Source organism: Pleurodeles waltl, chromosome 4_1, assembly GCF_031143425.1.
Source record: "Pleurodeles waltl isolate 20211129_DDA chromosome 4_1, aPleWal1.hap1.20221129, whole genome shotgun sequence".
Lineage (NCBI taxonomy): Eukaryota > Metazoa > Chordata > Amphibia > Caudata > Salamandridae > Pleurodeles > Pleurodeles waltl.
In genome coordinates, this window is record NC_090442.1 from 664,491,858 (window position 1) to 664,513,785 (window position 21,928).

The window sequence follows — 21,928 nt, forward strand, 5'->3', positions numbered from 1 at the left end:
GAGGAACTATTTTAAAAGTCGGGAGCCTTCAACATAGTCCACCTTTCGTTTCTTTTTTTGGCTTTAATGTGCTAATGCTGCAAGTGTTAATACAATAAACACAGATCCGTTTGCTTGTTTGTCAAAAGGGGTACAGCATGAAAGGAGGAACATTGCTGAGTATCTTTTGAATGCTCATTCCAATAAGAGTTTCAACCATTTCACAGCCTTTACTATTATCTGATGTAACCACTGTACTTGCACACTGTAGTTAGAGTTTAATTTTTTTTCATTTTGATGAGAACAAAATGGATGTCCTTCCCTCAAAAAGAGCCGCAGGGAGGATACATTTCAGGCATTTGCTGTCGAAACTGTAAAAGAAAACCGTTCCAACGTAGACACTGGTGCAATGTAAAGATGTGTATTAAATATAAAATTCTGTATAACTGAAAGCAACAGAATTTTTTTAATTGCCATGTTTACAGAATGGTTACTTCTATATTTTTGGGGGCTTTTTCCTTATTTAGACTGAAGTGCTGGCAAATCCTCTAACAAAAATGCAATTATTAAAAATGTTTCCTAGAAAAACAATGTTTCATATGGGTATTCTCAGCAAACAACCCCACCTACTTTAAAAAAGTATTATTGTCAATTTGGTGGTTTTCCATAAACGAGTAATTTTTGGTTAAGTTACAGAGAAGCTTGAAAACATGTAATTGGTAATGGAAATGTTTTAGCAGATATATAGTTTATAAAGTTGTAACTATTAAATACAATTTGACAAGCCCTCTTTACTTTTCAATATGACTTCCTGTCAAAAACGTCACCTCTAACCGGGAAAAAAAAAATGTTACTGAAAAAGATTGCATTTTGTGAACTTTATACTTTTTCACTCAGACCTGAAATATTTTCCTCCCCTTTGAGAAGTTGGAGCGTGCAGAGTATAATGACATAGCAAAATAAGCAATCAGACCAAAGGTTTTACTACAAATACATGGACCAGTCCTGTGTATTCCACTGCAAAGACCTGCCCTCCCCCTCTGCTGTCATAAGGTTCCAAACATGAAGATCCCACCATCCCACATGCATGTAGTCACTTCTTGAAATTAACTATTACATTACTTTGGAGATCCACAGGTGAATGGCTACTGTTTAGAGCATAAAAAGGTACTTAATCATACCTTGGCTTCCATAACCAGTGTCGATGCCTGAGCCATCCCATGACTCTACAGCGCTGTCCACACTTGGCACTGCGTTGGAATACATGTCTAAGAGTTTTCCTGGTTTCTGGGCAGCAGAAGAATCTTCCTCACCATCACTTAGCTCACTCAGCTGGCCAGAGCTGGAGAACTTCTTAGGACTTGATGCTAAAGTGTCGTGAGAAGAGAATAATCATAAAACAAACTGTACAAAAAGCATAATCCTATGAGTATAACGTAGTTTACTCTCCATTAACATAGCAAACATAGGAATGGAAATCTTAAATTCAAATATACAACATACAATATATTTCAATTTAGATATTTATTATAGCTAATTAAACATTCAGTTCGCACATAATATAATCAACATAGAATCAACCAAAAAAATATATAATACAACCCCCTACCCTAAATGAAACATACATATATGAAAACATAAATAACATAACAGTAAATACGCAAAAATAAACAAATAACACAGAACCAACAAAATCACAAAATAGTATACATACAAAATTACAACCGCCTCATACATGAGAGGATATTTAAACAGCACAATAAAGTTACTGCTTTGATGCTACAATTATGCGTTGTAGTTTGGATTGTATGAAATTCAACATAACAGCCAATTCTAGGTTATAATTTCCTGATTCAAATTCTCGTGTTACAGGCCTGATGGTAGCCAATCCTGGTCAGGGCTTCAAATTTGCCAATTTCAAACACTTCATGCCAATGTTCAAGACATGCCAATTTACAAGCCGACGCGCGTTTCGGTGAGTGAAGAAAAATATAAATACACCTTCATCAGGACTTTATGATTCAGTATAATTGGCATACGTACATCTTGTAACCTGCCTTAGATATGAAAGAACTTAGATATCCCTTACAGGCTGGATTAAACACTCTCCAACTTCAAATTTGTAGTCCAAAATGAAGGACTAACACATGGATATAGCTAAATGAAGCTATGCTTTCTCACTCTACAAGTTCACATGGTTTAAAAAACGTAATCCACAGGGGAAACCCACAAGGATACCAAACTGGTAGGGAACAACTTGCTAACAGTATCAGCAGGTTCCAGGACATATGACCAGCACGATGATCTCTCGAGGAGCAAGCAAAAAGCATAATCCTCCATCAGAGGTGCCCACTTTCCAACAGTGCATGGCCTAAAAGTATCTTCCAACTGTTTGTGCTCACTTTCCTTACCCCTTGATTAAAATGTGTTACACTGCACTTAAGTTACCTTTTGCAACATTCTAATTGGTTTGGCAGCCTTCGTCAAAACTTACCATCTGTCTGTTTCTTGATTTTTAAGGTAACAGTCTCTCCTGCCATCTGCAACAAATGAATGGCTTCACTCAGGGGCTTTCCTTTCAGGCTGTTGCTATTTATGGCAAGAATTCTGTCTCCTATGTGGATGGCTCCGGTCCTGTTGTGAAAGACACACATGACAATTGAAATTATACACAATCACCTCACCCACACTAGTATCTGTCATCCTGAAGTGAAATCTCATATCAGGCAACGAGGCAAGACGTTTTATTTACAATTAATCGTATTGTGAGTCAGGGATTATGTGTTTTAGCTGCTTCTTCTGAAAAATAATACAATATTGTGCACGCTTCCTACTTCCTTTGGTGCCTCCCACATGTTACATTTTTCATTTGTTCCCTTAAAACTAGAGCAGCACAGCTCACTCTGTGAATCATATAGCTGACTAAACAGCAATAGGGCCTCACCTTAGTATTTGTGTGAATTACCATGTGAAATATGGGTGCCAATGAGGTAGGCCAAATAATGTTAAACAGAGGTATGTGCCAGCCAAGGTTTCCTCATTTAAGAAGGCAGTGGCAAGCTCATACTACATAGCTGAAACTTCATGAGTCAGAGCAAGCTTTAAAAGATTAAATCCCACTCGAACAAGTATGCCGGGTTGTTGTAGGCAAAGTAGGTGCCAGATGGTACTATTTGCTACAATCCCCAAAAAGGTAGACCTGTGGCAGCTGAAGAAATGACAAAGATAACTTTGCAGAGAACTATTTCTACATCGACATACACAAATCATGAGAAAAAAACACCAGGTAGAGAACCGACGCTGATGGATTATGTTTTCATGTGCTGTGTACTCACGGATAGGCAAAGAGCATCAATTTTGGACAAGTCATGATCAACAAAACAAAGCATCTTGTCAAACACATTCAAGAGCAATCTGCATGGAGTAGAAAGGTGGCCTATTTTTCTCTTAAAATCTATAAAATTGTTCGCTTCAATAACATATAAAATATTGCCAGTAAGAGAGAGAGATACATTATTTCAACGATTGAAGCTTTAGCTGTAACCATTGTGTAAATAATTAGTAATATAGAAAATAGGAAAATGCTATTCAGGCAGCAACAGGACCTCACTTCGCAGCACTGTAACTGTAACTCCAAACGGGATTCAATGCCCTGAGGCTTCCTTGCAAGATGTGTTGAGCTGGCGACTGGGGGGTCAAGAAAAACAAAGCAGCACAATAGATGGGTTAGCATCAGTCTATCACTGTGCTTGGCATGGAATCTGGGTGCACCATTTGCTACCTGTTAATAAACTGATATGCAAGCTTTAAAGTGTCCTTATGTCGCAGAAGCAAGGGTACAATAGAGGATCCAAATCGGTCCTTTCCAGTCCCGCTGCTGGGTGTCGATGGGAAGGGTTTTATACAGTGAGTACATCGCCACCTGTGGAACTTGACTACACACTGAAGAACCAAGCATAATGTTGCCCACAAATAGTGGTCCACGGTTTTGTCCTCAACGTACAGGACAGTAATTGTAGAATAACAGGCTAGACAGGTCATATTGAGTTTATTTCGAACTGTCTAAAGAGTAGTGAGCATCACCATCGGTGGGAAATCCTTTAGAGGAAGCTGAATACAGTTGCTTGAAGACTTCCGCAGGGATCTAGAGTTTGCTGGATCCTAAAGCGGTAGGGTCCCTGAATTACAAATTTTGGCATAAACCAGTGGTGAATACATTAACTGCAGAAATGAAGGCAAGATATCTGTCTGACCGGGAGCGGATGCCTAACGTGAGCTCTGAAAACCTATATGTGACATTTATTAGTCAGGTTCACATGGAGTAATACGTGACCTTTATGGAATGCCCCTACTGTTAGGTGCTTACTGGGGAAAATGTAACTTTATGTATTGATGCTACGCAATTTGATGTCTTGTTTTAAATTTTCCTTTCTTTTTCTCCTTCCAGTGTGATTCATGGATTGTGGTAGTGATAACCTTGGTCAAGGTTAGTAAGAAATTAAGTGCTAACAATGCAGTTGACTGGTATGTTTTACTGTTCTGTCAATTGTTTCCTTTAAAAGTTATTGTTAAAACCAAAGAAAACTGTATGATGTTATTTCTAGTTGAGGCGTCTGAAAAGCTCTTAAAAAAACTCAGTAGATCACACTAATAAAGTGCATGCACATTTGCTCATAATCATGAGCCTGCGACATACACAACGACAACCACGCCGTGAAATCTGGCTCCTACAGCCCTTGGATTCCGCTTCTTACATTGTTAGCCGATGGAGGTTGTGATGAGGCAAACTCTGATGGTTGTCTAAATCACCAGTGTATTATTCTCATTATTATCCCAAAAACTTAAACTTAAACTTCGCACAACTCACCAGTTAGGGTCTCAAGGCGCTGTACGCATCCCGCTGTGGAACCCCTCCTGGCTTTTCCCTATGAGGCGCCCAATCCTGGGCAACCCCCCCGGGTGAAGCCAGGCATCCAAGCGCTGTCAGGGCGGTGGTGGAGATTAAGCAAGCTATTGCTTAGAGTTACAGAGTGGGACCCATTAATTAGATTAGGCACTGAGGTGAGAATTATCAGGCCCAAGGGAATTGAGCCCAAGGCCCGCCGAGGCGGGAATTTAACCCTGGTCCCGGGCCAGATCTCTGCATCAGGGTCTGCAGCTCTAACCATTGTGCCACACTTCTCCACTACGGGAAGGGGCTGGCAATGGAAAACTGAGCTGCAGCCAACTGAAAAGGGAAGGCTGCATTCAGATTTACTAGCCAATGTTGGCTTAGGGCAAGGGGTTCACTGGAGGGAAAACAGCCCTACAGGAGTTATGGACAAGCATATTTATTATTTTTGTGTATATGGTAGGCACTTCAATTATATGGTGCATTTAATAAATTATTACACTATTGGTTCACATAGGAACTTGCCACATAATATCGTTATCCATGCAAACAAACACACCTAGTTTCAGCTCTCCCAGATATGTACATGTTTACGTCCAGATCGTCATGTTAAATAGCTCGCATTATTCACACTGAACAATCTAGACAAAAGGAGCCATTAAACTAAAGTAAACAGATACCACTCACACAGTACAGGGCATACAGTTTAGTTTCCTGCTGAGATTCCCTTTCTTTTGCATTTGTTTCACCCGGTTGATGCAGTGTCAGTTTCCACCAGGCCCAGGTCCAGAAGCCTCGGTGCAGGGCGATAAACCGTGCATCTTTAATCCCTTTATAATTCTGCAACCAGAGTCTTTTCATTCCCGCTTTGCTTCGTGTCTGGCTTCATCCCCCGAGCACTTTACTTTCCAGTTGGTCTTTCTCCACGTAAACGCCTTTTAGGTTGTGTGCCTGCAATTCACTCTCAAAGGAAGCAAATCGGATCTTTCTCTAATTACATTTCATTGCTGTAACTAGCCGTTTACATGCACCCCCGATCCCCCTTTAAGTGCCCGAGTTCTTGAGTACCGTCACTAGGCCGCTGATGTACGTATTTCTCTGAAGTACCCTTTCCCGTGGTGTTCAGTGCCTTTTCTGAATAACATCTTGTACTGGGCACAGCTCCAGAGTAGATGTACAATCCCACAACCCCTCTCCCCACAAGCGTAGCACTGGCCATATTTCGTGAGCCCAGTACCCACTGGTTCTCGGGGCGTCTCACTGCCTGTGTAACACCCTCTTTAGGACTGGTCACTACCTACCTGCCCAGGAGAAGGTTCCCTTTACTCCTATGGACACTGAATAGCGCTGTATGATATCCCGGTTTGACTGCTGTGGGATACAGTGTGATCACCAGCACTGAGACTTTGAATGAACTAAATGTGGCGTTCCCATGTAGCGGGGTCTAGGGGTGACCACCCGCCTATCTCCGCCACTCTTGGCCTCCACTGCACAGTGTCTTCTTCATACTAGGAATGAGGTGTAGCTCATTGGTCTATTAGAGAGACTGAAAGGGGCACAGAAACAATCCGAAAGAGACGCACTGATTGTCACGCAGAGACAATCCGGAAGTAAGAAGTAGAAGTCGGATATCCATAGCCAACCAAAGTAAGAGGGGCGCATGAAGAGTGATGACAAGAGAGAGACTGAATGCTAAACAGAAATAGTGAGTAAGAGGGTTATTAGAAGAGCAACACAGAGCTGGCTTCAACGTTACTGTTTTACGTGCTTGTCTTAACTATTCAATTTAATCAGTTGTCAGTCATTTCTATGGGAAGATTTTGACCCGTGTTTGTATTCTCCTTGACACTACATTTGCCCTTCTCCTGATTAAAGTCAGCCATCTTAACAATATCCATGCTGCTCCCCCTGGCATTCCCAAGCAGTCACCGGCCAGTCCATGCTAACGCTCACCGGTTCGCCTAGGCTAGTCACACACCTAGGTTCTCCTGCATCCTCTAGTTTTACGAATTCCTTGGTTTTGTTATGGTTCGGGCTAAGCATTTTAGTGCATTCAAATAACTCCAGACACTCATTGGAGAGGTATTAGAGAACATGCTGTGGTGCTCAGGTAACGACAATAAACAACAATAGGGCATCAGCGCGCAGTAAGATGGTCCCACGCAGTGGCTCATATCATCTATGTCACAACAGTATAGTTCTATTTCACATGCTCCGTTATTCACTAATTTATATCCTCTTGTGCTGTCAGATCAAGGCGCAATTTTGTTTTGAGATACTCTTGAGGACATTACAATGTTTCTCAACAATGAATAAGAGTATAACTGTACTGCACCAAAAGGTTGTAGGAGCAGCTGGTCAAAATTTCTGCTTTACCGCACACACATTGAACAAAAGAGTACTTTACTCAGATACATTTTATATCCTGGTTCCCAAATGGGTCTTACTATTTTGGCCCTTTCTTCCCTGTGATAGAGGCGCATGTTATTTATGACACAGCGGTAGGGTGTCAGGAAACTACAGCCATTGCCGCTGCCAGGTCAATTCTGCAAACAGGACAAGCCCCACTATCATCATGAATGTCATAACTGACAAACTGTATCATTTACAAAAAGAAGCTAAGTAGCAACATTTGCAGCAATATAGGTTTGCATGGCCAGCTGATAACCATTATAACCGATAAACCATCCAATGTACATAAAATATTACAAAATATTTTTATTTAAACCTTTTAAAGATTAAACTAAAGTTTGCTTTCTCGAGCTACAAGCTCAATACGATAAATTAATGGCTATTATTACATTTAGTTATCATTCCAGGAACTAGAAAATATCAGCGAGGTGACTAGTATATTGTGTGTGTGTGTATATGCATATACACACACATATATATACACACAAATATATATATACACACACACATATATATGTGCACATATATACATACATATGGAAAATGTCCCTTACCCAGTGTACATCTGTTCGTGGCATTAGTCGCTGCAGATTCACATGCTGTGCACATCCCGCCATCTGGTGTTAGGCTCGGAGTGTTACAAGTTGTTTTTCTTCGAAGAAGTCTTTTTTCGAGTCACGAGACCGAGGGACTCCTCTAATTTCGACTCCATTGCGCATGGGCGTCGACTCCATCTTAGATTGTTTTCCCCGCAGAGGGTGAGGTAGGAGTTGTGTATGCTAGTAATAGTGCCCATGCAATGGAGTGAATACGTATGTACATAATGAAGTTTAAAGTAATATATTTACAAATTTACAAGATCAACTTCTAAATGGCTACAGGCTCCCGGGGAGGCGGGTGGGCGCATGTGAATCTGCAGCGACTAATGCCACGAACAGATGTACACTGGGTAAGTGACATTTTCCGTTCGATGGCATGTGTAGCTGCAGATACACATGCTGTGCATAGACTAGTAAGCAGTTATCTCCCCAAAAGCGGTGGTTCAGCCTGTAGGAGTTCAAGTTGTTTGAAATAATGTTCGTAGTACAGCTTGACCTACTGTGGTTTGTTGTGCCGTTAACACATCTACACAGTAGTGTTTGTAAATGTATGAGGCGTAGACCATGTTGCTGCCTTACATATTTCGTTCATTGGAATATTTCCTAGAAAGGCCATGGTAGCACCTTTTTTTCTGGTTGAGTGTGCCTTTGGTGTAATAGGCAGTTCTCTGTTTGCTTTAAGATAACAGGTTTGAATACACTTAACTATCCATCTAGCAATGCCTTGTTTAGAAATTGGATTCCCTGTATGAGGTTTTTGGAAAGCAATAAATAGTTGTTTTGTTTTTCGAATTAGTTTTGTTCTGTCAATGTAGTACATTAGTGCTCTTTTGATGTCTAATGTATGCAGTGCTCTTTCAGCTACAGAATCTCGCTGTGGGAAGAACACTGGTAATTCTACCGTTTGATTCAAGTGGAACGGTGAGATCACTTTTGGTAAAAATTTTGGATTTGTCTGTAGAACTACTTTATGCTTGTGTATTTGAATAAATGGTTCTTGTATGGTAAATGCTTGAATTTCACTCACTCTTCTTAGAGATGTGATGGGAATCAAAAATGCAACTTTCCATGTTAAGTATTGCATTTCACAAGAGTGCATGGGCTCAAAAGGTGGACCCATGAGTCGTGTTAAGACAATGTTGAGGTTCCATGAAGGAACTGGTGGTGTTCGTGGTGGTATAATTCTCTTTAGGCCTTCCATAAATGCTTTTATGACTGGTATCCTAAATAATGAAGTTGAGTGCGTAATTTGCAGGTAGGCTGAAATTGCGGTCAGATGTATCTTTATTGAAGAGAAAGCTAGCTTTGACTTTTGCAATTGTAGTAAGTATCCTACTATATCTTTGGCAGATGCGTGTAAGGGTTGAATTTGATTATTATGGCAGTAATAAACAAATCTTTTCCACTTATTTGCATAGCAGTGTCTAGTGGTAGGTTTTCTAGCTTGTCTTATGACCTCCATACATTCTTGTGTGAGGTCTAAGTGTCCGAATTCTAGTATTTCAGGAGCCAAATTGCTAGATTCAGCGATGCTGGATTTGGATGTCTGATCTGTTGTTTGTGTTGTGTTAACAGATCTGGTCTGTTTGGTAGTTTGACATGAGGTACTACTGAGAGGTCTAGTAGTGTTGTGTACCAAGGTTGTCTTGCCCATGTCGGTGCTATTAGTATGAGTTTGAGTTTGTTTTGACTCAATTTGTTTACTAGATATGGAAGGAGTGGGAGAGGGGGAAAAGCGTAAGCAAATATCCCTGACCAGCTCATCCATAACGCATTGCCCTGAGACTGATCTTGTGGGTACCTGGATGCGAAGTTTTGGCATTTTGAGTTTTCCTTTGTTGCAAATAGATCTATTTGTGGTGTTCCCCACATTTGGAAGTAAGTGTTTAGTATTTGGGGGTGAATCTCCCATTCGTGGATCTGTTGGTGATCCCGAGAGAGATTGTCTGCTAACTGGTTCTGAATTCCTGGAATAAATTGTGCTATTAGGCGAATGTGGTTGTGAATCGCCCAATGCCATATTTTCTGTGTTAGGAGACACAACTGTGTCGAGTGTGTGCCTCCCGTGTTTGTTTAGGTAATACATTGTTGTCATGTTGTCTGTTTTGTCAAGAATGTGTTTGTGGCTTATTATGGGTTGAAATGCTTTGAGCGCTAGAAATACCGCTAACAGTTCTAAGTGATTTATGTGAAACTGTTTTTGCTGTATGTCCCATTGTCCTTGGATGCTGTGTTGATTGAGGTGTGCTCCCCACCCTATCATGGAAGCATCTGTTGTTATTACGTATTGTGGCACTGGGTCTTGGAAAGGCCGCCCTTGGTTTAAATTTATACTGTTCCACCATTGAAGCGAGATGTATGTTTGGCGGTCTATCAACACCAGATCTAGAAGCTGACCCTGTGCTTGTGACCATTGTGATGCTAGGCACTGTTGTAAGGGCCGCATGTGCAACCTTGCGTTTGGGACAATGGCTATGCATGAAGACATCATGCCTAGTAGTTTCATCACCAGTTTGACTTGTATCTTTTGATTTGGATACATGGTCTGTATCACATTGTGAAATGTGTGAACTCTTTGTGGACTTGGAGTGGCAATCCCTTTTGCTGTGTTGATTGTTGCTCCTAAGTATTGCTGTGTTTGACACGGCAGAAGGTGTGACTTTGTGTAGTTGATTGAGAAACCTAGTTTGTGGAGGATTTCTATGACATATTTTGTGTGTTGTGAACACCGTCTTAGCGTGTTGGTTTTGATTAACCAATCGTCTAGGTACGGGAACACATGTATTTGCTGCCTTCTGATATGTGCAGCTACTACTGCTAGGTATTTTGTAAAAACTCTTGGTGCAGTTGTTATTCCGAATGGCAACACTTTGAATTGGTAATGTATCCCTTGGAATACAAACCTTAGGTACTTTCTGTGTGAAGGATGTATTGGTATATGGAAATATGCATCCTTTAGGTCTAGTGTTGTCATGTAGTCTTGTTGTTTGAGCAGTGGGATTACGTCTTGTAATGTAACCATGTGAAAGTGATCTGATTTGATGTAGGTATTTAATGTTCTGAGATCTAGTATAGGTCTCAGACTCTTGTCTTTTTTGGGTATCAGAAAGTACAGGGAGTAAACTCCTGTGTTTATTTGTTGTTTTGGTACTAACTCTATTGCTTCTTTCTGTAGCAATGCCTGAACTTCTAGTCCTAGAAGATCTATATGTTGTTTTGACATATTGTGTGTTTTCGGTGGGATGTTTGGAGGGAATTTGAGAAATTCTATGCAATAACCATGCTGGATAATTGCTAAGACCCAAGTGTCTGTTGTTATTTCCTCCCAATGTTTGTAAAACTTGGTTAGTCTCCCCCCCCACAGGTGTTATGTGTTGGGGATTTGTGACCTTGAAGTCACTGTTTGTTTGGAGGAGTTTTGGGACTTTGGAACTTTCCTCTATTCCTTTGAAATTGTCCCCCTCTATATTGTCCCCGAAAACCTCCCCGCTGATACTGGCTCTGGTAAGTGGGCTTTGTTTGTGAGGTTGTAGCTTCTGTGGTTTGCCCTCGAAACCCCCCTCGAAATTGTGTCTTTCGAAATGTGCCTCTGCTCTGTGGGGAGTAGAGTGCGCCCATGGCTTTGGCCGTGTCAGTGTCTTTTTTACGTTTTTCGATTGCAGTGTCCACCTCCGGCCCAAACAACTGCTGTCCGTTGAATAGCATATTCAGCACAGCTTGCTGTATCTCTGGTTTAAATCCTGATGTACGCAGCCATGCATGTCTCCTTATTGTTACTGCTGTGTTGACAGTTCTAGCAGCTGTGTCTGCAGCATCCATTGCTGACCGTATCTGATTATTGGAGATACCCTGTCCTTCTTCTACTACTTGCTGCGCTCTTTTTTGGAACTCCTTGGGTAAATGTTCAATAAGGTGTTGCATCTCATCCCAATGGGCCCTATCATATCTGGCTAGCAAAGCTTGCGATTTTGCAATACGCCACTGGTTTGCTGCCTGTGCCGCCACCCTTTTGCCTGCAGCATCGAATTTTCGACTTTCTTTATCTGGAGGTGGTGCATCTCCTGAAGTATGAGAGTTGGCTCTTTAGCGCGCTGCTCCCACTACAACAGAGTCTGGTGTTAGCTGTTGTGTAATGTACACTGGGTCTGTTGGTGGCGGTTTATATTTTTTATCTACTCTTGGAGTAATGGCTCTCCCTTTAACAGGCTCCTTAAACACTTGTTTGGAGTGTTTTAGCATTCCGGGTAGCATAGGAAGACTCTGATATTGGCTGTGTGTGGACGACAGTGTATTAAAAAGAAAGTCGTCTTCAATGGGCTCTGAATGAAGGCTGACATTATGAAATGCCGCTGCTCTTGACACCACCTGTGCGTAGCCTGTACTATCCTCTGGTGGCGATGGTTTAGCTGGATAGCATTCTGGACTATTATCTGACACTGGTGCGTCATAAAGGTCCCATGCGTCAGGGTCATCTTGACTCATTCCTGTATGAGTTGGGGATTGCATCATTGGTGGAGTGGCTACCGGTGATGGTTGCAGAGAGTGATGTGGGGATGGTGGCGGTGTTACTTGTTTAGCCACCTTTGCGTGTGGCTGTTTGTCCTTGTCTTGGAAGGCAAGCTTGCGTTTCATTTTGACTGGAGGAAGAGTGCTGATCTTCCCTGTATCTTTTTGAATAAAGAGCAGTCTTTGTGTGTGATCTGGCTCTATTGCCTGTAATTCCTATCCAAATCTATGTGTCTTCATTTGTGTGGACAGTCCTTGTTCCTCAGTGTAGGAACTTGTTTTCGGTTCCGAGGCCGGATATTTCGGTACCGAAACCTTTTCGGCTGCTTTTTTTTTTGGCTCTGACGAAACCTTTTTTACTTTCGGCGTCGTGCTCTCTCGGTGCCGACCCGTTTCGGTGCCGCTGTCTCGGTGCCGAATCTTCTCTGAGCCACTATCTCGGGCCCGAGATTGCTGTGTGCCGGTATCTCGCCCGGAGTCGGATGACTTCGACTCCAGCTCGCCCTTTTTCGGTGCCGATGAACGGTCACCTACTTTTCGGGTTAAGCCATGGCCTCTTGGCGGTGGCGTCCCCTGGGCTTTAGCGCTTTTCTCGTGAGTTCTTGGTTTCGACGTCTTACTCACGGTTTTAGGCGTTTCCTCGGGATCGATCTCCTCAGAGTCCGACTCCTGGGTGGAGAATGTTTCTTCCTCCTCCTCGAAACGCTCTTGTCCTGTCGGCGCCGACGCCATTTGCAGTCTTCTTGCTCTTCGGTCCCTGAGTGTCTTCCTGGACCGAAACGCTCGACAGGCCTCACAAGTATCCTCCTTGTGTTCTGGTGACAAACACAGGTTACAGACCAGATGTTAATCTGTATATGGATACTTGTTATGGCATTTTTGGACAGAAGCGGAATGGGGTCCGTTCCATCAGCTTCGAAGAGACACGTGGCTGGGCCGACCAGGCCCCGACGGGGATGGAAAAAAAAAAACGAAGGGCCACCGGAGCTCTTCTTAATTCGGTGTCGATCTGTTGTAACTAACCCGATACCGAACGCAAACAATACCGACGATTTTTCCGAGATTCTAACTAACTTTCCGACCCGAAACACGGAGCGAAAAGGAACACGTCCGAACCCGATGGGGGAAAAAAAACAATCTAAGATGGAGTCGACGCCCATGCACAATGGAGTCGAAATGGGAGGAGTCCCTCGGTCTCGTGACTCGAAAAAAGACTTCTTCGAAGAAAAACAACTTGTAACACTCCGAGCCCAACACCAGATGGCGGGATGTGCACAGCATGTATATCTGCAGCTACACATGCCATCGAACATATATATATATATCTCTGGAAAATGTCACTTACCCAGTGTACATCTGTTCGGGGCATGTAGTGCTGCAGATTCACATGCTTTGCATAAGTCTGCCATCTAGTGTTGGGCTCAGTGATAGTGCGCATGGGCATCGTGTCCTTTCTCAGATTATTTTCCCGCAGGGGGTGAAGTAAGGAGTGAAGAAATGTATATGTACATATATATATAGTAAGAAAAGAAGATGTCCATGCAGGCTTCTGGGGAGGAGGGAGGGTGCATGTGAATCTGCAGCACTACATGCCACAAACTGGTGTACACTGGGTAAGTGACGTTTTCCGTTCGATGGCATGTGTAGCTGCAGATACACATGCTTTGCATAGACTGAAAAGCAGTCCCCTCTTAAAATAAGCAGTGGCTAGCCTGTAGGAGTTGGAGTAGTTTGAAATAGTTTTTTGAACACTGCTTGACCAACATTTGCTTGTTGGCGAGATAGCACATCCTCACAGTAGTGTTAAGTAAATGTGTGTGGCATGGACCATGTGGCTGCTTTGCATTTGTCCGTCATTGGTATATTTCCTAAGAATGCCATTGAAGCTCCTTTCTTTCTAGTAGAATGTGCTTTAGGAGTTACTAATAGTTGCCTTTTAGGTTTAAGATAGCAAGTTTGAATACACTTTACTATCCATCTGGCCAATCCTGGTTTTAAAATAGGATTACCATTATGAGCCTGTTGAAAAGCTACAAAAAGTTTTTTAGTTTTTCTAAAATCTTTTGTTCTGTCTATGTAATACATGAAAGCTCTTTTGAAATCAAAAGTGTGGAGAGCTCTTTCAGCAACTGAATCTGGCTGTGAAAAGATGACTGGCAATTCCAATGACTGATTGATGTGAAATGGTGAAATCACTATGGGTAGAAATTTTGGATTTGTGCTAAGTACTATTTTGTGTTTGTGAATTTGGAAGACATGTTCTTCTAAAGTGAATGCTTGAATTTCACTAACTCTCCTTAACCCCTTCTGTGCCCAGGACGTAATGGTTGTGTCCTGAGGCACAGTGCTCGTGTGCCCAGGACGTAACCATTACGTCCTGGGCACAGAGCCCAGAGGAAGCGCTAGCGTTCACTCTGTGGGGTTCCCCCCACCCCCCCAAGGCAGGGATGGAAGGGGAAGCCCTTCCCCTTCCATCCCGACCCCCCCACCCCCGTGACATCAGCACGCGATCGCGCGCTGATTGTCACAAGGCCTCCTCCCATCGCACTGGAGGCTCTGCTTTCAGCGCGTTCGGATGAGAAATGCAAAGCATTTCTCTTCCGATCACGTGGAGGAGGCCCGGAGAGGCTTTAAAGGGAAGGACATGTATTTCCTTCTCTTTGAAGTCTCTCTCAGCATTTTAGCAGCCGGACTGAAAGCAATCCGGCTGCTAAAACGCCCACTAGACACCAGGGATTTTGTTGTTGTTGTTGAAATTGGCATAAGGGAGCGACCCCTTGGGCAAGGGTTGCTCCCAGGGGGGGCATTTTTTTGTAAAGGCCAGTAATTAGGACGATCTGCCCCCGGGTGGGGGGCAGAAACCTCTAGGCACCAGGGAGCATTTTTTTTTTCTTTTGTATTTTTGAGGTGGGGAGCTCCCCTAGGTGGCAAATTATATTTAGGCCTTTTCTGTCCCCTTGGGGCAGATTGGCCTATTTTTATGAGGCAAATCTGCCCCCAAGGGGGACAGAAACCACTAGACACCAGGGAGTTTTTTTTTCCGTGAATTTCACACAAGGGGAGCGACCCCTTAGGCAAGGGTCATTCCCTTGGGGGGGAAATTTATTTTAGGCCATTTCTGCCCCCATGGGGGGGCAGATCAGCCTATTTTAATTAGGCCGATCTGCCCCCAAGGGGGGCAGAAACCACTAGGCACTGGGGAATTTTGTTGTTTTACAGATGGGGAGCGACCCCTTAGGCAAGGGTCGCTCCCCTGGAGTGGCAAATTGTATTTAGGCCATTTCTGCCCCCTTTGGGGGCAGATCGGCCGATTTTAGGTCACAGAAACCACTAGGCACCGGGGATTTATTTTTTGCGCCAATGTCACGCAAGGGGAGCGACCCCGTAGGCAAGGGTCGCTCCCCTGGTGTTTGGGGGGCAAATTTATTTTAGGCCATTTCTGCCCCCCCTGGGGCCGGCTGAGCTAGAGGCCAAAATCCACAGATAGGCACTTTGCAAAAAACACCTCTGTTTTCTGTGAAAAAATGTGATGTGTCCACGTTATGTTTTGGGCCATTTCCTTTTGTGGGCGCTAGGCCTACTCACACAAGTGAGGTACAATTTTTTATCGGGAGACTTGGGGGAACACTGGGTGGAAGGAAATTTGTGGCTCCTCTCAGATTCCAGAACTTTCCGTCACCGAAATGTGAGGAAAATGTGTCTTTTTAGCCAAATTTTTAGGTTTGCAAAGGATTCTGGGTAACAGAACCTGGTCAGAGCCCCACAAGTCACCCCATCTTGGATTCCCCTAGGTCTCTAGTTTTCAAAAATGCACTGGTTTGCTAGATTTCAACAGGTGCCGGCTGAGCTAGAGGCCAAAATCCACAGGTAGGCACTTTGCAAAAAACACCTCTGTTTTCTGTGAAAAAATGTGATGTGTCCATGTTGTGTTTTGGGCCATTTCCTTTCCTGGGCGCTAGGCCTACCCATACAAGTGAGGTACCATTTTTATCGGGAGCCTTGGGGGAACACTGGGTGGGAGGAAATTTGTGGTTCCTCTCAGATTCCAGAGCTTTCTGTCACCGAAATGAGAGGAAAAAGTGTTTATTTGGCCAAATTTTGAGGTTTGCAAAGGATTCTGGGTAACAGAACCTGGTCAGAGCCCCACAAGTCACCCCATCCTGGATTCCCCTAGGTGTCTAGTTTTCAAAAATGCGCTGGTTTGCTAGGTTTCCCCAGGTGCCGGCTGAGCTAGAGGCCAAAATCCACAGGTAGGCACTTTGCAAAAAAAAAAAACCCCTGTTTTCTGTGAAAAAATGTGATGAGCCATTTCCTTTTGTGGGCGCTAGGCCTACCCACACAAGTGAGGTACCATTTGTATCGGGAGACTTGGGGGAACACAGAATAGCAAAACAAGTGTTATTGCCCCTTGTCTTTCTCTAATTTTTTTCCTTCCAAATGTAAGGCAGTGTGTAAAAAAGACGTCTATTTGAGAAATGCCCTGTAATTCACATGCTAGTATGGGCACCCCGGAATTCAGAGATGTGCAAATAACCACTGCTTCTCAACACCTTATCTTGTGGCCATTTTGGAAATACAAAGGTTTTCTTGATACCTATTTTACACTTTTTATATTTCAGCAAATGAATTGCTGTATACCTGGTATAGAATAAAAACCCATTGCAAGGTGCAGCTCATTTATTGGCTCTGGGTACCTAGAGTTCTTGATGAACCTACAAGCCCTATATATCCCGCAACCAGAAGAGTCCAGCTGACGTAACGGTATATTGCTTTCAAAAATCTGACATTGCAGGAAAAAGTTACAGAGTAAAACGTGGAGAAAAATGGCTGTTTTTTTCACCTCAATTTCAATATGTTTTTATTTCAGCTGTTATTTTCTGTAGAAAACACTTGTAGGATGTACACAAATGACCCCTTGCTGAATTCAGAATTTTGTCTACTTTTCAGAAATGTTTAGCTTTCTGGGATCCAGCATTGGTTTCTGACCCATTTTGGTCACTAACTGGAAGGAGGCTGAAAGCACCAAAAATAGTAAATATGGGATATGTCCCAGTAAAATGTCAAAATTGTATTGAAAAGTTGGGTTTTCCAATTCAAGTCTGCCTGTTCCTGAAAGCTGGGAAGATGGTGATCTTGCCACCGCAAACCCTTTGTTGATGCCATTTTCAGGGGAAAAAACACAAGCTGCCTTCTGCAGCCCTTTTTTCCCCTTTTAAAAAAAAGGCTAATTTCTTGGTCTCTTTCGGGGGAACCCACAAAGTCTGGGTACCTCTAGAATCTATAGGATGTTGGAAAAAAGGACGCAAATTTGGCGTGGGTAGCTTATGTGAACAAAAAGTTATGAGGGCCTAAGCGCGAACTGTCCCAAATAGCCAAAAAAAGGCTCGGCGCAGGAGGGGGAAAAGGCCTGGCAGCGAAGGGGTTAAGGAAGTAATTGCTACCAGGAAAACCAACTTTCCATGAGAGAAACTGAAGAGTGTAAGAATGCATGGATTCAAATGGTGGGCCCATAAGCCTTGTGAGCACAATGTTAAGATTCCAGACAGGATCTGGTGGAGCTCTAGGTGGAATGACTCTTTTAAGGCCTTCCATAAAAGCTTTTATAACAGGAATTCTAAACAGAAGTATGCTGTATGTTTTGGAGGTAGGCTGATATTGCCGTCAAATGAATTTTAATAAATGAATATGCAAGATTTGCTTTTTGTAAGTAAAGCAAATAACATACAATATCCTGTACTGATGCCTTCAGTGGATCAATGTTTTTGGGTTGACAGTAATATACAAAATGTTTCCATTTAGCTGCAGAGCACTGCCTGGTTGTAGGTTTACGTGCTTCCTTTAGAATGCCCATACATTCTAATGGAAGCTGTAGATATCCAAACTCTATGACCACAGGAGCCAAATCGCCAGGTTGAGCATACTGAGATTGGGATGCCTGATATGACCTTTGTTTTGAGTCAATAGGTCTGGTCTGTTTGGAAGCTTGTGATGTGGGACTACAGATAGATCAAATAGTGTTGTGTACCAGTATTGACGTGCCCACGTGGGAGCTATAAGTATTTTGGTGAGGGAAGTGCGATGGATCTTGTTCACCAGAAACGTAATTAGTGGGAGAGAGGGAAAAGCGTAAGCAAATATCCCTGACCAATTGATGCATAGAGCATTGCCCTTGGCTCGAGGGTGTGGGTACATGGATGTAAAGATTGGGTGTTTTTCGTTTTCGCTTGTTGCGAAAAGGTCTACGTTTGGCATTCCCCACATGCAAAAGTGCTGTTGAATTACTTGTGGGTGAATCTCCCATTTGTGTAAATGTTGCTGCGTCCAGCTTAAGAGGTTCGTTAGTTGGTTGTGTATCCCTGGGATATACTCTGCTAATAGGTGAATGTGATTGTGAATTGCCCACTTCCAAATTGTCTGTGCTAGAAGGGACAATTGGGATGAGTGCCCCCCCAACCTCCTGTTTTTGCAGAAAATACATTGTTATGTTGTCTGTCCTTATTAGCATTGTTTTGTGTGTGTGTCTGTGACTGAAATGCTTTGATTGCTAAGAACACTGCCAGCAATTCTAAGTGGTTTATATGGTAAGTCTGCTGATTGAGTCCCATTCTCCCTGTATAGTAAGATTGTTGAGATGGGCTCCCCAACCTGTCATTGATGCATCTGTGGTGATTGTGGTCTGTGGCACAGGGTCCTGAAATGGCTGACCATTGATAAGTTAGTGTGATTCCACCATTGCAGAGAGCTGTAAGTCTGGCGGTCCAACAACACTAGATTGTGAATTTGACCCTGTGTCTGAGACCATTGTTGTGAAAGACACTGTTGTAGGTGTCTCACGTTTAGACGTGCATTGGGCACTATTGATATGCACGAGGCCATCCTTCCCAATAGTTTCATAATAAACCTTACTGTACAAGTTTGATTGTCTTGTAGCTGAGATATGAGACTGTGGAATGCCTACATTCTTTGTGGGTTTGGGTAAGCTAATGCTGACTGCGTGTTCTGAATTGCTCCCAGATATGGCTGTATTTGCGCTGGCTGAAGGTGAGAATTCTAGTAATTGATTGTGAACCCTACACTGGGTAGGGTATCGATTGTGTATTGTGTGTGGATGACAGGTCTGAATGGTGCTGGCTTTTATGAGCCAGTCATCCAGAAAGGGAAAGACATGTATATACTGACTTCTGAAGTATGCTGCAACCACTGCTAGACATTTGGTAAATACCCTTGGTGCTGTTGTTACTCCAAAGGGTGGCACTTTGAATTGGTAGTGCTTGCCTGCTTTTACAAACCTCAAGTATTTGCTGTGTGCTGGATGTATGGGAATATGAAAGTAAGCATCTTTTAGATCTAATGCTGTCATGTAGTCTTGTTTTTGTAGTAAAGGAATGACATCCTGAAGAGTGACCATGTGGAAGTGCTTCAAGAGAATGTATTGATTGAGGGGTCTGAGATCGAGGATTGGTCTGAGAGTGCCATCCTTTTTTGGTATGAGGAAGTATAGAGAATATACTCCTGTCCCTTATTGAGTTATAGGCACTACCTCTATTGCACCTTTGAGTAGAAGTGATTGTACCTCTTGTTTTAACAGAATGAGGTGTTCTGGAGAAAGCTTGTGTGAGCGGGGGAGGGGATAATATTTGGTGGAGCGGAGATGAGTTCTAGGCAATAACCATTGTGGATAATTGACAGTACCCATTGATATGATGTAAAGTTGTGCCATTGATGGTAGAAATGTTGCAGGCTTCCTCCCACAGGAGATGTGTGCTGTGTGGGGATGCAGAGAAAGTCACTGATTTGATGAGGTGAAGGCACCTCTTGTGGCAGTGGATTTTCCCCTACTTCTATAGTTGTGCCCTCTATAGGATCCTCTGAAATACTCTCTAGAGTAATACTTTGGTCCCTGCTTTTGTTGGGACGTAGAGGCCTCTGATGTTTGGGGTTTAAAACCACCTCTGAATTGGGCCCTGCGAAAAGTACCCCAAACAGGTGTTGCGTAAAGGGCACCCATGGCCTTTGCTGTGTCTGAGTCCTTTTTTTATTTTCCGATGGTGGTATCCACCTCTGGTCCAAATAGCTGCTGTTTGTTAAATGGCACTGCTTGCTGTATTTCAGGTTTAAATCCTGAGGAGCGCAACCAAGCATGTCTCCTGATCATGAAACTAGTATTTATACCCCTATCTGCGATGTCTGCTGCATCTAGGGCGGATCAAATTTGGTTGTTGGATATAGCCTGTCCTTCTGGAACTACCTGCTGTGTCCTTTTATGGTGTTTTGGTGGGAAATCTTACATGTCATCCAAATGGGCCCTGTCATACCTGGCTAAAAGAGCTTGAGAGCTGGCAATTCTCCACTGATTTGCAGCTTGAGTTGCCACTCTTTTGCCTGTGGCATCGAATTTGCGGCTTTCTTTATCGGGGGAGCTTCCCCGGTGGACTGACTATTTGCACTCGTTCTTGCTCCACTGACAACAATGGAATCAGGTGGCATTTGTTGAGTTATAAAGAGTGGATCTGATTGTGTAGCTTTATATTTTTTGCCACCCTTGGTGTGAGTACCCTAGCCTTTGCTGGTTCTCTAAAAATGTCATCAGCATGTTTTAGCATGCCTGGTAGCATTGGCAAACATTGGTACTGTTTATGTGTAGAGGATAGTGTGCTGAATAGAACATCATCCTCTATGAGTTCAGAGTGCAGCTGCACACTGTGGTATTTGGCTGGTCTAGCAATAACCTGATTATAGGCTGTGGTGTCTTCAGGTGGAGATAGCCTAGTGGGATATCGATCAGGGTCATTAGATGGGGTAGGGTCTGAATCATACACATCCCATGGGTCTACAGTATAAGTATTGTCACCTATTTAATCCCCATGTGAAGAGACAGGAGATTGCATTGAATATTGTGTCGGTAAAGGTGGCGGAGGTGGAGTATCAGGTGGTGGAGAAGTGGGAAGCAAAGGAGAATGCAGTGGAGAAGGCTGGTGTACTGCCTTTGGTTTCTCCTTGTGTTTAAATATTTTTGCAGATGAAGGTCCAGCTTCCAAACTTTCTTGGAAAGACAGTTTCCTCTTGGTTACAGAAGGAGCAGAGGCAATCATTTTTCAGTATCCTTTTGGATTCGGATTTTACATTGTTTATGGTCCATCACTTCAAGAATGGGCCTAATGTCTGTTGACTCCTCTACAGATGGAACATGTTTACTTCCCACAGTTATGCGCTCCGAAAGCTTGGTGACTGACTGCTTTAATCGGGCCGAAAATGTGGACTCTGAAACATACGGGAGTTTTTTCGGCTCCGAAGAGAACTTTGGCTGCTTCGGTTCCGAGGTGTTTTACAAATGTTTCGGTTCTGAAGTGGAAGACTCCCCTTTGCAACTCGATCCCGAAACAGGCTTAGCAGTCTGTTCGGTCGAATGCATTTTGGTCTTCTGTGACGCCGAACCAGAGGGCCAGTCGTTGAAATATAACTTTTGGGTCCGACCATGGCCGGCAAGCAGTGGTGGACCGAAGACCATTTGTGCTGACTTTTTGGAATGCTTTTGTTGATG

At 43.2% G+C, this 21,928-nt stretch overlaps 1 protein-coding gene across 21 annotated transcripts in view; it reads right to left on the minus strand.

Moving 5' to 3' along the window:
- The window catches only part of GRIP1 (glutamate receptor interacting protein 1), a 1,044,357-nt gene that overhangs the window by 77,592 nt on the left and 944,837 nt on the right, over window positions 1-21,928 (minus strand). For all 21 annotated transcript variants that reach the window (XM_069229162.1, XM_069229153.1, XM_069229151.1 and 18 more), the window contains 2 exons: window positions 2,474-2,613; window positions 1,161-1,346 (listed from right to left, as the gene is read on the minus strand). In XM_069229162.1, the coding sequence (XP_069085263.1) occupies window positions 1,161-1,346; window positions 2,474-2,613 (326 nt within the window). The remainder of the gene's footprint in view (window positions 1-1,160; window positions 1,347-2,473; window positions 2,614-21,928) is intronic.